Consider the following 16263-nt stretch of genomic DNA (forward strand, 5'->3'; position numbering starts at 1 on the left):
TTCAGGCCACGCCCCCTTTCATAACATTTGAACCGTTTAAGGTAAAGTCTTGTGTGAGGTGTCATTGAACTCAGCAGAGAGTTTGTTTTTGATTGGTGATAGTTTGGCCTGCCCCCTATGCTTAAGTCACGCCCCCTTTCATAACATTTGAACCGTTTAAGGTAGACCCTTGTGTGAGGTGTCATTGAACTCAGCAGAGAGTTGCTTCTTCATTGGTGATGGTTTGGCCCATCCCCTATGCGTAAGCCACGCCCTCTTTCACAGCTAATAAACTGTATGGCGTAGAGTCTTGTGTGAGGTGTCATTCGCTAGTTGCATGAATAGAATGTTGCCGACATCTGGTTTGCTTCCGGTAAGCCGTCCCACTTCCGCTCGCCTCATTCCTGAGTCATTCTGACCTGAAGATGGCGTTGTTTTATACAAGAAGCCTGCAAGATCTACCTAAATTTACCATCAGTGATTTGCACCGGATTACTAACTCCTTTGCATCTGCTCCCAGGAGTAAGAGAGAGAAGGGGTTCAAAATGTACATTTCTCAGTTCATTGACAACTATGAAGGTACGTGTTTTTTTTACTGTGTCATATCTTCGGTGACAGCTGAGTTAGCTAGCTAGCTAGCTAACTAGAACTAGGTCAAGTTAGCAGTAGCTTGATGTTACTAACTAACTAAATCATCTATGGGAATTACAGGTTTTCCTCTAGGGTTGGCCATATCTCACATGATTATAGTAGAGTTTTATCCTGTGACTTTCGTTTACATTTACACCCCTTTTTAGTCAGATAGAAAGTCAATCCGTTCACAAGATCCTAACGTAACTAATTTCCTGCTTGATAAAAATAGCGTATCAAATAGATGTGTACATAAACACACTACCTCTATCAATCGATTAAAGAAATGGATGTTTGATCGGACCCCATCATAATTGGGTTAAAAGTCAAAAGGTGTCATGTAAACGGGGCTATTCTATTAAAAATTGCCATATCACTTTTGAGTGATTGTACCATGTCATTATTCCTAAACGATCTTGATGTGTCACTTAAATGATAATAAATGTGATGTTATCCCAAACTCAGTGTCAAACAAAGTGTCAGGCACAGGGAGAGTCAGTGTGCGAGCTATGTGCCACAGGTCCCTGAGGAAAAAGGAGAGACCTCACAACTTGAGAGTAGGATATAGTTCACATCACATTATACTACACTGGCTTAGATTAAGGTTAGTTATGCGTGAGTAGTAACCTTTTCTTGCTGTTTTCTTCCTAGATTGTCCTTGAAGACTCCTCCCCAGTGCAGCTGTATGAGACGGTGTGCTCGTGTGCTGCTGGCAAGGCACTTTGCAACCATACCGTGGCTCTCCTTTTTCAGACAGCGATCTACTCTCAGCTCCGCCTCCTTGCTGTACCCCCAGTCCTTAGCTGCACCGAGACAGAGCAACGCTGGCACAAGCCAAGGACTATGGTAATTTTCAGAGCATTATTAATATCAGTAGCCACATGTGCCAGGTGTAGTCCAGACAAAGTAACTAATTTTAGAGCCAAAAATAGAACTAATTGTAAAAGATTTTTTTTCAGCATAGATCATTTCTATAAGGTGTCCAGAACAACATACTAAAAGTCCTAAGAAATCGTAGTTGAGGAAATAAGTTTAATTATCATCAATCCATAAAAAATTAAGCCTATTTGGGTGTATTTTGGGCATGTTTGATTAGTGTATAGCTTATTAGCATATTAAAATTCATTTTCAAAGAAACTTGTAATACAAAAAATGTACATTTCATGGGTACTTTCATTGTGTAAAGTTTCATTTTTGATAGGAGTAAAGCAAAAAAATAGCCCCATTGGGGTGTATTGTTGTCTGGCCTTATTGGCACACATCTCGGATTGATGAGAATTAAACATATTTCCTCAACTAGGATTTCTTAGGACTTTTAGTATGTTGTTCTAGAACCTCATAGAAATGATCTAAGCTGCAAAAAAACTTTTACAATTTGTCTGTCGTAAAACGCTACTTTGCCTGGACTATTTGTCTGTGCACAAAGATAACATTTTCCACACGTTACATTTAACCACCTCTGAGATGCCATTTCTTTTTACTTTTATCATTGATTGATAGGGTGTAAAACCAGGCCGGGTCAGTGATATGGTTGTGATGTCTGCCAAGCCCAAACAAAGGACAGTTGCCAGTGGTGTTAGGTAGGTTATGGTCTTAATTAAAAAAATAATCATGAAAATGTGGTCACACAGATATGTATAGGTACATGTTTACTAATTTGAATTGTGATATAAAATTCTACATAGGAGCACTCTCTACAAGGCGATGCGGGGGGATATGCCTGATCCTGATGTTTTGAAAGTGACAGAAGCATATGAAGGCTTTTCACCTGACATAGCACCCCTTATTACCACCATGTCCATCAGTGCTGATGTCCTGCTGGTCGAGTCAGCTTTGGGAAAAGTTCAGGAGGGCAGCCTGATCTCTTACCAGCAGCCAGTGCCAGCGAGCCGCATCATTTTACTCCACACTGGAGCTCCTACACCACCACCTCTGCCTTTGGATGGCTACAGATTGGAGCCCACTTGTTGCCAGTTTGTATGCAGTCTCCACCAGCAACTGCATCTGCAATCTATACTGACCAACTTGGAAATGGCAAGGGCAATAGAAGTGGCAACAAGGGACCAGAGTATGTCTGTGGAGTGGCATCGGGTCAGAAAGATGAGATTAACATCTTCTCACTTTAGGGAGGTTTGTCATGTTCATGGTCAGACATCAGCAGAACATCTCGCTGAAAGACTGCTCAGGGGTGTGGCCCAAACATCGGTCATGAAAAGAGGTCTGGCATTGGAGCCACAGGCAATTCAAGAGTACTGTAAAGTGAAGAACAACAGCTACTGGCCTTGTGGCTTCGTCATACACCCTGATGCCCCCTGGTTAGGGTCTTCTCCCGATGGTGTTGTTTTTGACCCCACAGACAACCCACCCTTTGGCCTGTTGGAGGTCAAATGCCCCAATGTTAAGAGTTACGTTGACTGCAAATACCTGCAGTCAACGTAGCATAATGTTTAATGTTTAATGTTTAATAGCATAACAGAATACCAGCTGAGATCAGTTGCTTTGTTTTTTTCACCAGAGCAGCAGTTTTCAGATTACATTGTGTTTACATAATTGCAAAACGGTTCTCCGATGTTTTCTCAGTTATCCTTTTAAAATAATATCAGATTAGCAAACAGAATGTGCCTTTGGAACATTGGATGAATGGTTGCTGATAATGGGTAATGTAGATATTGCATTAAAGATCAGCCACTTCTTTCTACAACAGTCAAGAACCCTTTTGCAATTATGTAAGCACATAATGTAATCTAAAAACATTTTTGTCTGTAGTAATTTACGTAATTACTGGAAATGTTACAAACTAAAAAGGTACGTAATAGTCCAGAAGTTTTACAATTTCTTTTATCAACAAATTGGATGTCTTCTCTTTCCATGAAGAGAAAAGTCCAAACAGGTGCCAGTCTGGTATTGAATACAGACTTATCACTGTTGGGTTGCCCATGCCTTGACAAGGGGCCCATACTGGTAATTTACCAAGAGGCAAGCAACTGAAAACAGCTGGTCAATAGACCCAGAGATGGACAGAGGTATGACCTTTTCAAACAGTTTGTTCTCCTTGACCCTCCTGATGCACCTCTCAACGTGGACTCTGAGGCGGGCAATGGACTGAGTGCGCTGGACATCCTCTTTGGCCACCTGGGTGTTCTTTACCAGGAAGGCAGGTCGATAAACCTTTCCAGCGACAAGGTTGTCCACTAGAAAGCCTTTGTCCACCATAATGGCCATTTCTGGTGTGAGGCATTTGGTTATACCAGACAATTTGAAGATTTCCCTGTCACTCATTGAGCCTGCATACAGCGGGGAAACAAAGGTGATGGGACCATGGGGAGCGATGCCAATCATAGCTGTGAAGGTAGTATGAGATTTATATGAAGAATAAACCTCGCTATGCAGAAGGAGAGAGGAGGGGGTCTGGCAACATATCTCTGTGCAGTCCAGGATCACTTGTGTGTCAGGAAATGCAGCAAATTCTGGTGGGAGGTGTGCTTTGACATCCTCTGGTGGTATCCACAGGCGAATGGAGCCCAGCAGGTGATACAGAAAGTGAGTCCATGATGTGATAATCCTGCTGACGGTGGTCCGGTGAATTGAGAAACGATTGGCCAGATCCCTCAGAGGCAGGCCCACAGAAAGATACATCAGAAATAACAGCAATTCATCGACGAGTAGCAGTTTTGTAGCTCGGTGTGGGATACCTGAGGCAGCATTGGCAGAGGCAGCATTGGCTGAGGAGATTCTGACAAATTTTGTGTTTGCAGCTGGCTCCACTTGTTTCCAAAAGGCCAGGAAAGATTTGTACGATGCAAATCTGAAATAACAACAAGACCTTAACACATTTGGTTTATAATATACAATGATAATAAACAGAAATTAACATTAACAGATCTGTGGAGATTTGATAGTTAGGATTGCTATCGGATAGGCTGCAAAGACACACAAACACACACACACACACACACACACACACACACACACACACACACACACAATCAGTATAATAAACAGTATAGTAAACAAACCTTGTATAAAAGCGAATATCCTCGTCGGATCCGGCGATGCATTGGAGTCCAAAAGTTGACCGCAGCTGCAGAGACTCCAGCTGGTGTTGGAGCTGCTCAATCTTCTCCCTGAGTTTCTCGTTTTCCCTGGTCAGCTCATAAACTACCACGGAGGTGTTGGGAGTGACACAGTAGTCGTGGTCAGTAACGGTGACTTCCATAGGCTGAACGCTGTCCTCTTCTTCAGACGTGTCCGCCGGCAGTAACTCTGGGGTCGGAGGTCTCGGGTGACGTTGCCAGACATTGAGCCTGGGTGTCGGAATAGAAAATTTGTTCCAGGCGAACAGACATGGTACTGCGCCCTTCTTCGAATGTCGCGGTCCCACAAAATCCCCAGGTAAAAAATGAACACTGCACACTCGAGTACCGTCAGTTGGGGAGAAGTCCTCCCGTCGAATCTTTGCTGTCCACACAGACTTCACCTCTTCATCCACAGGGAAACGATGAAAACTCAGGATTGAGTTATACCTCGATGAATTGGTACACAGCGGTACACAGCAGTGAAGAGAAGTCTTCTTTTCTTGGTGCTGAAGTTTTAAACGCTTACCGGCTTTATTGCCAAAAAGACTCATGTTTATTTACAGTACGCTGGACCACGGTTGTCAAGTAAGCTAGAGGGCGCTAACGACGGAAGCAGTGACCGGAAGTGGTCTAGCTCACCGCAGACAACCCGGAAATTCTAATTCCATTGTTGTGCACCTAGCATTGAACTCAGCAGAGAGTTGCTTCTTCATTGGTGATGGTTTGGCCCGCCCCCTATGCGTAAGCCACGCCCTCTTTCACAGCTAATGAACTGTATGGCGTAGAGTCTTGTGTGAGGTGTCATTGAACTCAGCAGAGAGTTGCTTCTTCATTAGTGATGATTAGGCCCGCCCCCTATGCTTAAGCCACGCCCCCTTTCATAACATTTGAACGATTTAAGGTTGACCATTGTGTGATGTATCAATGAACTCAGCAGAGAGTTCGTTCTTCATTGGTGATGGTTTTGCCCACCCCCTATGTTTAAGCCACGCCCCCTTTCATAAATGCTGACCCATCTAAGGTAGAGTCTTGTGTGAGGTATCATTGAACTCAGCAGGGAGTTCCCTTTTCATCGGTGACGATTTGCGGTGTCTGAGTGCCAGAGGAGCGAGGGCCCGTCCATCGCTGCTTGCAGCTTTAATCAATTTTGATCTTACCCGTGCTGCTTGAAATTTCTTCCCGTTCGTTTTAGATCGGAGTGGAAACAGTCAAGAGTTCTCCGTGGTCCTGACCCTCTTTCTCTCTGAAATACCTTTTTAAGGTTAGAGGTATGAGGCAGGCGATTTTTGATCCCTGGATAGCCAGTCATCAGCGACCCACGGAGTTCTTTTCCCTGTTATCTCATCCAATCCTGCTCGACAACGCCAATTTGTAGTGGACGTTTTTCTTGTTAGCAGCAGGAGTGCGTATCAAAAACACCAGATGAAACAAATAAGGACGATTTGAGGATTTAACCAAAGTTTGGTTTTTGAGTATTTATTTACATTTGCAAATGCAGAGAAAATAGTTTCACAAGTACTCATGGCACATCTGAAAGGGTCTTCTGACCCAGCTAGAAAACCATACATCTATATAGTAAAAACTCACTTAAACCACCCCCCTCCAGGATAAGTTTAGCAGCTATGCAGATGAAAAAACACCATAAACAGTCACAATGACTTTACAACCTTTCCCCTCTGTTCCTGCTCCCTACTTAGCCTAAACACCTTTTAAAGCAGGAGACAGAAGGAGACACAGTTCAAAATGTTATGGCCCTCTCCACCCTTATCTGCTAAAGGTAAACAGTAGGAACGCTGAGTTCCAAAAAGAGAAGGATATTCTCAACTAGGCCAGAGTTTATGATGCCAGTTGTTTCTTCCTTGGAGTCTCTAAGTCTATAACACAGCTAAGAATATATGAGAATCTTGTAGAATATTAAACTTATCATGTTAAAATAAAATTTTCCCACTACAGGTCCCCTCAGGGCTCAGCTCTCACTCCCATTTCCTGGCTCTTGGGAGTTCTCCTATGGATACTTGCATCAGTTTAGCATAGATCTTGGACGCTAATCCTTTCACAGGAAAATCAACAAGACTGTTTCCTGGGGACCTCAAAACTAGCTCTTAGGTCTTCAAAACTCAACATACCTTTCTCACTGAATAGCTGGTTTACAGTATAAATGCCTCTGTCACTCCACTGCTTACAAGCAAAGGGTTTGTTACCAGACATTAAGTGTGTATTGTGCCAAATTGGGGTATCCAGATGCCACTTGGTGTAGCATAGTTGCTCCTCCACCTGTTTAAAGTTAGTCAATGTGTTGGTGATAATAGGGCTTTAGGCTAGCATAAACATTTTTGGACAAACACCTGCAAAGGCAAGGTCTTACCGTCTTAGACTTCCAGTGAGGTTTTGCTCTAGTTCTCTCCATGGGACTGTAGATGAGGGGTCCAGCCACACTGTGAGGGCCCGTAGCTGAAAGGCTCTGTGATGCACTTTAAGGTTGGGGAGGGCCAACCTTCCCGTGTTTGAGGTACGTTGCAGGGTAGAGTATTTTAGCCTAGGTTCGAGGCCAGGCGGTCGAAAGCCTTTTTCGCATCCACTGATAAAACTGCTGCCATTGTTGGAAGGTTTTTGGCTTCTTCTATTACATGAAATAGTCTGCGTACATTGTCTGCATCATGACGCTTGGGTATGAAACCTGATTGGTCGGGGTGGACTAGCTTCTCGATAAAGCGCTCTAAGCGGAGAGCCAGGACTTTGGAATAAAGCTTAATATCAGTCCCGATGAGGCTGATGGGCCTGTAATTTGAGCAATCCGTAGGATCTTTACCCTTCTTTGGCATAACGGAAATCAGCTCGGTGTTGGTTTGTTGAAAGTACCCTTCTCTATGGCTGAAGTTAAAGGTGTAAAATGGTAGGTCCTAATATGTCAACATCAGGGCATGAAATTGGCACCCGCCCACCCGCCAAATGCGGGTAACTTTTGTGATTGGCGGGTGAAACTGTCAATCTACCTGCCACGTTGGCGGGTAGCCAATGAGATTTGAGTGATGCAAAACATTTCAGACCGTCCTGCCAACATGTATACATTTTAACATCAATGTACGCTGTCACTGAACCTGCTGCTGTTTCAATACTGTCGGCTCTCTGCAGCGGGCAGGGCTGCTCCGTTTCCCCCGCGACTGACGCGCACACACAATCACACACAAACACACACACACACACACACACACACACAATCACACGCAGACACACGCACAGACACACACACAATCACACACAAACGCACACGGTGGATGCAGGAAAAAACGCAGATGAGACCTACACGATGACCTAAATTGAGGACAGCTACACTCGTTATTGTAAGTGCAATGATAAGTTAAAGTCCAACAAGTACTTTATCAAACCGTATGAATGTGTGTCCCAGGCCAGGATAGGAAATTAACTAACAATGTAAAGATTAACAAGCCACTGACAATGACAGATATGTTCATATTTGATTCATTTAATACATTCTTATTTTGTGTCTTAAATCCACCAGCCTTTTTCATATTTTACCAACATTTGCAGCATCCTGAGCCTTTTTGGTAAGGTTACTAGGAAATCTCAGCCCAGAGTGATGAATTAATAGTAATAAGTATTATTCTCCCCAAAACAAGTTTCCTTTTTATTTATTTTTTTATTTTTAAGAACTATACAAAAAAAATTCTTGTGTTATGGTGCTTATTCACCAGTGTTTTGTTGTTGTTTTGGTGCGCATAGGCTACTCCTGATTTTGTCAGTCATCTCATCTCTTATATGCAGTGGCGTAACGAGCCAACACCGGGCCCCTATGCAGGATTATCAAGGCGGGCCCCCCTACTACAGCACGTGATGACGGCGCAATGTCCACCAGTAGGCTACCATCAATAGGACAGGATAGGATCATAGAGACACAGCAATTCCTGTTTTTCACCTTTATGACAAAAAAAGTGGCTGGTAAAAAGTCCCTGTGGCAGGTGGATTTAAAAATCCACCTGCCACAGTGACTGGTGGTCAAAAAAGTTAACTTCATGCCCTGGTCAACATACTGTAGAAGAAGTTCTGATGGGATTCCATCCAACCCTGGTGTTTTCCCTTTTTTTAACTATTTTTAATGCTGATTTAAGTTCCTCTAAGGTTAACGGTTGACCCAGTTCTGACGGTTGACCAGGTTTAGTTCTTTTAGGAACTTCTGCCATTGTGTCGGATCTGGGTTGCAGGAGGACTCATACAACTTTGAGTAGAAGGATTGAAAAGTGGCGCTGATATCCTTAGGATTTGTTGAGATACCTTGGTCTGTGCGGATGCTGTTGATAGTAGCTCTGGATTCGCTTTGTTTTAATTTCAGAGCAAGCAATTTGCTTGGTTTACAGCCGTTAAACTTTTGCCTCCTTCTTAGCAGATCATTCAGCTCTGTTCAACTTGTGACTAGAAGAGTTTGTGTAGATTTAGAAAAACAAGTCTTAAGAGATTGCTCTAACAATTTACAGCATCCTTCCAACTCCGCTATCCTTGCCTCTCTTTTCCTCTTCAAATTGACTGCGAAGGAGGATGTAAAATCTATATGTATATGCAAGTTCAGAAACTGAGTCGGTATTAATTGATATAAATTCATCCAGTTTGGTTCTATATTCTGTATCAAAAGCTGTGTTCTAGAGAAGGGAATAATGAAATTGCCATCTCCTAGATCTTTCTCCTAACATATCACACAGGATGTGGTTATCAGCGCATTGTGATCAGACAGAATTGCTGGTTCTATTGCTATCGTGTGGAACATTGTCTTAAGCTCACTGGAGCACAAAATATAATCAATGCGGGAGTGGGTGAGTTGCCGTGTGGAAAAAAAGGTGTAATCCTTGCTAGTTGGATTGTGCATCCTCCATATATCTGTAAGATAGTGGGATTCCACAACTGCTTTAAACATGTCCTAACCCTAACCCATGCATTTTTGGGCTTTCGTGTGATTGACCCCTAATCTATCCTGATTTAAATCAAGTACTGCATTCATGTCTCCCCCTATGATTAGAGAATATTCGTTGAGAGAGAGCAATTCATTGGTTAGGCGTGGGAAAAAATTTCCATCATATGTAGCCGGTGCAAATACCAAAACAAAGGCTATTTTCCTACTCCTTATCGTGGTACATATATAAGATATCCTGCCTGATAAGTCTTTACTGCTTTTGTCTACGGTGAGTGTGCATTTCCGCGACAGCAACACGATGGAGCCCTTGGTTTTGGTGTCGTCACTAGATGAGGCAGCAACCTTAAAGTATTTATTTTGTAGACAATTTACATCTCTTTTACGGAAATGTGAATCCTGTATAAGCGCCACATCTATGTTTTTTCCTTCTTAAGTAGTCCAGGAATTTAGCTCTTTTGATCAGCACATTTAGCCCCCTGATTTTGACTGAAAGGATTGAGAGCTCAGCCATCTTCAAAATTTACACGCATACATGTCTCGAGTACCCTACCGGATTTTGCCAACAAATCTGTAGCAAGGGTGAACTGTTAGCTCTGAGCAAGGTGTGACAAAAACATAAAAAGTAAAATAAATCCCCTAACCCTCTGAGACTGCAGACCCCCTCCCCTATCTGTAAGATGCGTGACCAATTCTTATGTTAAACATGAACAATACTATAAACACCTTAGAACTAGGTCTCAACCAGCTGTTAAATTCTGAAGTAGGCTACGGGCAGGGTTATAGGGCAGGCAGCTAAACGAGTCCGAGTTACGTTCAGCGTGTAGTTCGTGTTGAGTCCCTTCAGGCACCTGAAGCCGCTGGATCGTGACTGTGATCTCAGGTTCTGCCTCGATGTGATGCTTCGAGGCATTAATTTCCGCCAACACTCCTTTCACTGCGTTGTAGATCACTGATTCAAGCACACTTAGCTGCCTCTCCAAAACCCAAGCGATTAAGTCCTCCATGTTAGAGAACGCGTTCACATAAGTTGCCCCATAAGCTAACGTTCCATTAGCCGTTGCCATGCTAACAAATTTCTCTGAACGAGTAGATAGTTTAGACGACAGCGAGACCCGCTTTTTCGTGCCTGCAGGCGTTTCACTGAGTCACCGTGATAACAGAGGAAAAAGTAATAGACCACCTTATTTAATGAAATACGGAGGTGAGTATGGGAGCCTCAGTCTCTTGCAACCATAACAGTGGCTGGTCACGTGATCCCCTAGGGATTAAGTTTTATCATATCTATAATTATTCAAGGATGTGAAATTTGTCTTGATCAATTAACTAAATCATCTGGTGATAAAATCCTTTCTAAAAAATAGTTCTGGTAAAATTAATAAACGTCTTAAAAGTTCTAAATCAGGCTCTATTGTACCTGCAGAAACAATATTGTAAGAATAAGTAGAGTTACCAGTGCTGGAGAGTGCCCAGATGAGAGTTAAAGAAAGGATCAGCTTCATCATGACCAACAGGTAAGTACTGAAGATTAGTTTTCCTGGACCGTGATTATTACACCTTAACAGCATGGCTACACCTTATATACTGTTCAGGTGAATGACACATAACACATGCACGTGTAAAGACCTCAGGGATTGGGTGTGATCCCATATTTTAAAGTTATAGAAGACTATAACTCATATTTGGCATGTAGATGTCAGGCCAGCGTGCTTATCAAGCCTGTAATGTTTGGGACTGATTGGATAATTGACAGTCTAGTTACAAACCACTTCCTGTTTTGTGGCGTGAAATGGAAATTCGAAGCCTTGCCAGGCCCACGCCATTCAACGACGATGTGGGGATTGCGCTGTAGCTTTGCCAATGTCTTTAGATTGTGTTGACTGATTTTCCTGATCCTACCATATTTTCATACAAGAAGACCATTCAGACACTAATCCATTTTGTCATTTGAAAAAACATCATGTAAACACACCTTCCCACACCCTTTTTCAATGTTGGCAATGTTTACTTCAATAATAAAGAGTACATACTTCATCCTTAATTTAGACTTTATTGTTTCTGATGGGGAATGCTTCCTGAAAACTATTTGTTTTGATTGTTTTCTACTTCTCTAGTTCTCCTTTACTAATGCAGTGTGTCAGACAGGTTTGTTGTTTTGAGTCATGCATCAGTGAGTCCAAGAACGAAAAACAAGAATTTTATTGATGTACACATTAATGGCGGTGTCATTGTGATTGTTCTGACAGGGAGGGACAAGTCTGACACACAGAGTAAAGGAATGTCCTAACTCACATTTAATTATCCCATCACTGACTTCACATGTGCTTCTTGTTTTTCATCATATAAAATGTTGTGAAACTGGCAACCCTTCTGTACACTCCCTTCAATGATGCCATTTATTGTGTGGACTATAATGTTTCCCAATGCAAGTTAAATTTGGAACTATTCATTCAACTTGCACTGCATTGTAGCTGTACCTTAATTTGTATTCAACAGTTTAATGTGGTTTGTTCTATTTGATCTCATTTCAATCAGCTTTTTAATTTGTCAAATCATATTTGCATCTTGTTTTGTCTTTTTACATTAGTGTGCACACTAAAAACTCCTGGGTTATTTCTTCAACCCAGTTTCTGGGTTATTTGTGTTGGGTTAAAATTATGGGTTATTTTTTCAGAGAGTAACCATTTTCTGGGTTATAGGGCTAATATTTTGACCCAATGCCTGGGTTGTTTGGGTTTCTGGGTTATATTTCAAAAAGTAACCTATGTTCTGGGTTATATGGTTGGCTCTCTCTCTCTCTCTCTCTCTCTCTCTCTCTCTCTCTAATGTATTTTTTGTTGGAGGGGTGTATTTTATGGAGTTATTATATTATGTGTATGTCTTGTACAGTCTGTCATGTCAGTTGTCATGTACATGTATATGTCATTGTATTGTCTGCATGAAACTTTGCTCATGTGTTATCCTGCCATCTTCTGACATGTTCCATTTTCATTTTGTGATGCTTAAATGTTCAACACGCCCTCATACCTAAACAACAGAATAGGGCAATTGCAAATTACTCAAAAAATAGTCTATATCCACGACATTCCACTTCCGGGATTGTTCTGGTGCTGCCGGATGTTTCGCCGGAAATTTCGCCGGATGTCCCTCTTTTCGGCCGGATGTCCGTCACCTTCCTCTTTATTTGTGTTGGCATTCTAAATGCCGTGGATTTCTGAGGACTATGGTTAACTGCTCCTCAGATCTCTGCAGGGTAAATCCAGACAGCTAGCTAGACTATCTGTCCAATCTGAGCTTTCTGTTGCACGACTAAAACAACTTTTGAATGCACACGTTCAACCAAAACAAGTTCCTTCCCGAGGCTATTTTGCAGCGGCACTGTGGCTCCGTCCGGAGCTTAGCGCCGCCCAAGACGATTGTGATTAGTTTAAAGAAATGCCAGTGAACCAGAGCACATTTTTCTCCCATCCCGGAATGCTGTGTGGACTAGTCAGACCGTCCTCCACAGCGCTGTGGAGGAAGGACTGGCAAAGCGAGACTACTCCAAAAACAACAGATAAGTTCTATTTAACGTTGTCAAAATGGAACTAATACGTTTAGGCAACAAAACTACGTGGTTATGTTTAGTGAACCAAAAAAACTTGGTTATGGTAGGAACAGATCCTGCATGGCTTAGAATGAGTCACAGACACGAGTAGGTCACAGACTTACGTCTGTTACAAAGTCAGTAAATTTGAAAAGGTTATCTTTAACTTTTGGTTTCACACAGGGCCACAAACTCCATTCTCCTGGGTGAGAGTCGTGTTTAGTTTGAGCCATCCACCAGACCTACCTTCCATCCTAATCCAAATGCACTCTTATACTTAATGTACTTGCTTGTTTGCTCCTGGGATAATTACTGATGAAAGTAAATATGGGTCGTTATAAGCTTCTTGCACAATCAATCTATATGGCCGTTTTCTGTGAGTGAGGATGGTCTGAAATGTTCACTGTTGTTTATAATATAATTAAATCAGAAAACAGCCAACTGTGTTTCTTGTATGACTTACTACCACTCAAAGCTCCTATTACTCTAGAGTACAAGTGCATATTTTTTTATTATTGGATTATGGTGATAATTTGAAATATAGTATATTATTGTATTATTATGAATATGGATGCATTAAAACGTGAAAGGCATTTTAAAGTTATAGCTGGTCAAGGTGAAACTACAGTCATTTCAATGACTTTGTACACTGTACAGGGAGTACAAGGCAAGACAAGGCTAATGTATTTACACCAAGGCAATTCACAGTGCTTAAAATAAGACATAAAGTCATTGAGACAACATATAAAAGAAATACACACTAATATAAAGAGACACAAATATTATTTGACAAATTAAAAAGATTATTGAACCGAGATCAAATAGAACAAACCACATTAAACTGTTGAATACAAATTAAGGTACAGCTACAATGCCGCGCAAGTTGAATGAATAGTTCCAAATTTAACTTGCATTGGGAAACAGTACAGTCCACACAATAAATGGCATAATTGAAGGGAGTGTACAGAAGGGTCGCCAGTTTCACAACATTTTATATGATGAAAAACAAGAAGCATATGCAAAGTCAGTGATGGGATAATAAAGTGTGAGTTAGGACATTCATTTACTCTGTGTGTCAGACTTGTCCCTCCCTGTCAGAACAATCACAATGACACCGTCAATAATTTATGCATCAAAGAAATTCTTGTTTTTTGTTCTTGGGCTCACTGATGAATGACTCAAAACAACAAACCTGTCTGACACACTGCATTAGCAAAGGAGAACTAGAGAAGTAGAAAAGAATCAAAACAAATAGTTTTCAGGAAGCATTCCCCATCAGACAAGATAAAGTCTAAATTAAGGATGAAGTATGTACTCTTTATTATTGAAGTAAACATTGCCAACATTGAAAAAGGGTGTGGGAAGGTGTGTTTACATGATGTTTTTCAAATGACAAAAGGGATTAGTGTCTGGATGGTCTTCTTGTATGAAAAAATGGGATCACATCCAATCCCTGAGGTCTTTACGCGTGCATGTGTGATGTGTCGTACATTTATTCACCTGAACAGTATATAAAGTGTAGCCGTGCTGTTAAGGTGTAGTATCATCATCCAGGAAAACTAATCTTCAGTACTTACCTGTTGGTCACGATGAAGCTGATCCTTTCTTTAACTCTCATCTGGGCACTCTCCAGCACTGGTAACTCTACTTATTCTTACAATATTGTTTCTGCAGGTACAACAGAGCCTGATTTAGAACTTTTAAGACGTTTATTAATTTTACCAGAACAACTGTTTAGAAAGGATTTTAAATCTTACTGTTTATATCACCAGATGATTTAGTTAATTGATCAAGACAAATTTCATATCTTTGAATAATTATAGATACGATAAAACTTATCCCAAGCAGGTAAATTTACATGTTGCTGTACAGAAGTAAAAAAAGCAGTCCGACAAGCAGAGCCTTTGGATGCATATTAGACATGTAAACCATTTCTAACCATTACAACCTTGTGTCATTTAAAATCAGAAATTTGATTTGACATTTGAGATGTGATCCTCATTGACTGTTTTTCTCCCCATTTCAGCTGGAGCACTTCAGTGTCAAACTTGCACAGATCAGCAGTGTTTAACCACAATATCACAAACATGTTCCTCAGAGACTTTCTGTGTAACAGCTTCCATTCAAGGTAGTCATTTCTTTTTCATCTAGTACTTCCCATTGAAAGATATGTACTGTGATCTATGTGTGCTCTCCGTCAACATTAACAAACGGCACTTTTGATTCTGTAGCCATTTCATCCGGAACTCCAGCACAGAAAATCTTCAAGGCGTGTGCATCGCCCTCCCTTTGTCCAGCCACAGGCTCTCAGACATTTTCAGTCAACTTGGGTGCTACGAGTGTAGTTACCTCTGCTCAGTGCTGCAACACAGACGACTGCAACGCAGAAACTCTACCTTGTAAGTACAGAGGGATAAGTTGCTTGTTTGAGATAAGACATTTTGCCATCTTCTGACACATCAATTTTTTTTTATTTTGGAACACTGTCTGTAACTGTTATCGCTTCCTCAATTTTGATCTTTTCTGTTTCCGTCCCTGCTGCTCAGACAGATAACAGCCTACAGTGCTTCACTTGTAACTCTGTCACCTCTCAATGCACTTCTTCATTACAATGTAAAGGAGTGGAGGACACCTGCTTTTACGGGAGTGGTGAGTCTTTAGCATACATAATTTACCAAATGTGTTTTAAGTATTTCAAAAAAATTATAAATCAACCAGTGGAGGAAAATAATTCTTACACTCAACTACAATCTTGAGCATGTTGTTTTTACTTTATACTTCTAATCCACCACATTTCAGAGGAATGCACACCATGTATATGATGTATCTGTTTTAATAAGCCCACAGTGAGTAAAGATGTTAAAGCCTCTAAACACCCACACAGGTGATTTCAGTTATTGTGGCTGATTCTCAGGTTGACGGTGGGCCGGAGCTTAGATGGGAATTTATCAGGTTACAAATCTTTTCTACCAATAAGAATGAAATAACTGTCATTTGTCCTGCCATAAAAGGTGCCACAAAGCTAACAAGAGACTCAGGAAGATGTCAATCAATCAGTCTAAACACACCCACAC

The 16263-nt window shown here is 41.4% G+C and overlaps 1 protein-coding gene across 1 annotated transcript; it reads left to right on the forward strand.

Moving 5' to 3' along the window:
• Positions 1-334: 334 nt before the first annotated feature.
• On the forward strand, positions 335-3048 carry LOC116057001. The gene is made up of 5 exons (XM_031309416.2): positions 335-558; positions 1075-1166; positions 1261-1455; positions 2110-2189; positions 2295-3048. The coding sequence occupies exons 1-5, from the start codon at positions 405-407 to the stop codon at positions 3046-3048; spliced, it is 1275 nt and encodes a 424-aa protein (XP_031165276.1). The 5' UTR covers positions 335-404.
• Positions 3049-16263: the final 13215 nt, after the last annotated feature.

The sequence above is a fragment of the Sander lucioperca genome, chromosome 11 (assembly GCF_008315115.2).
Source record: "Sander lucioperca isolate FBNREF2018 chromosome 11, SLUC_FBN_1.2, whole genome shotgun sequence".
Taxonomy (NCBI): Eukaryota; Metazoa; Chordata; class Actinopteri; order Perciformes; family Percidae; genus Sander; species Sander lucioperca.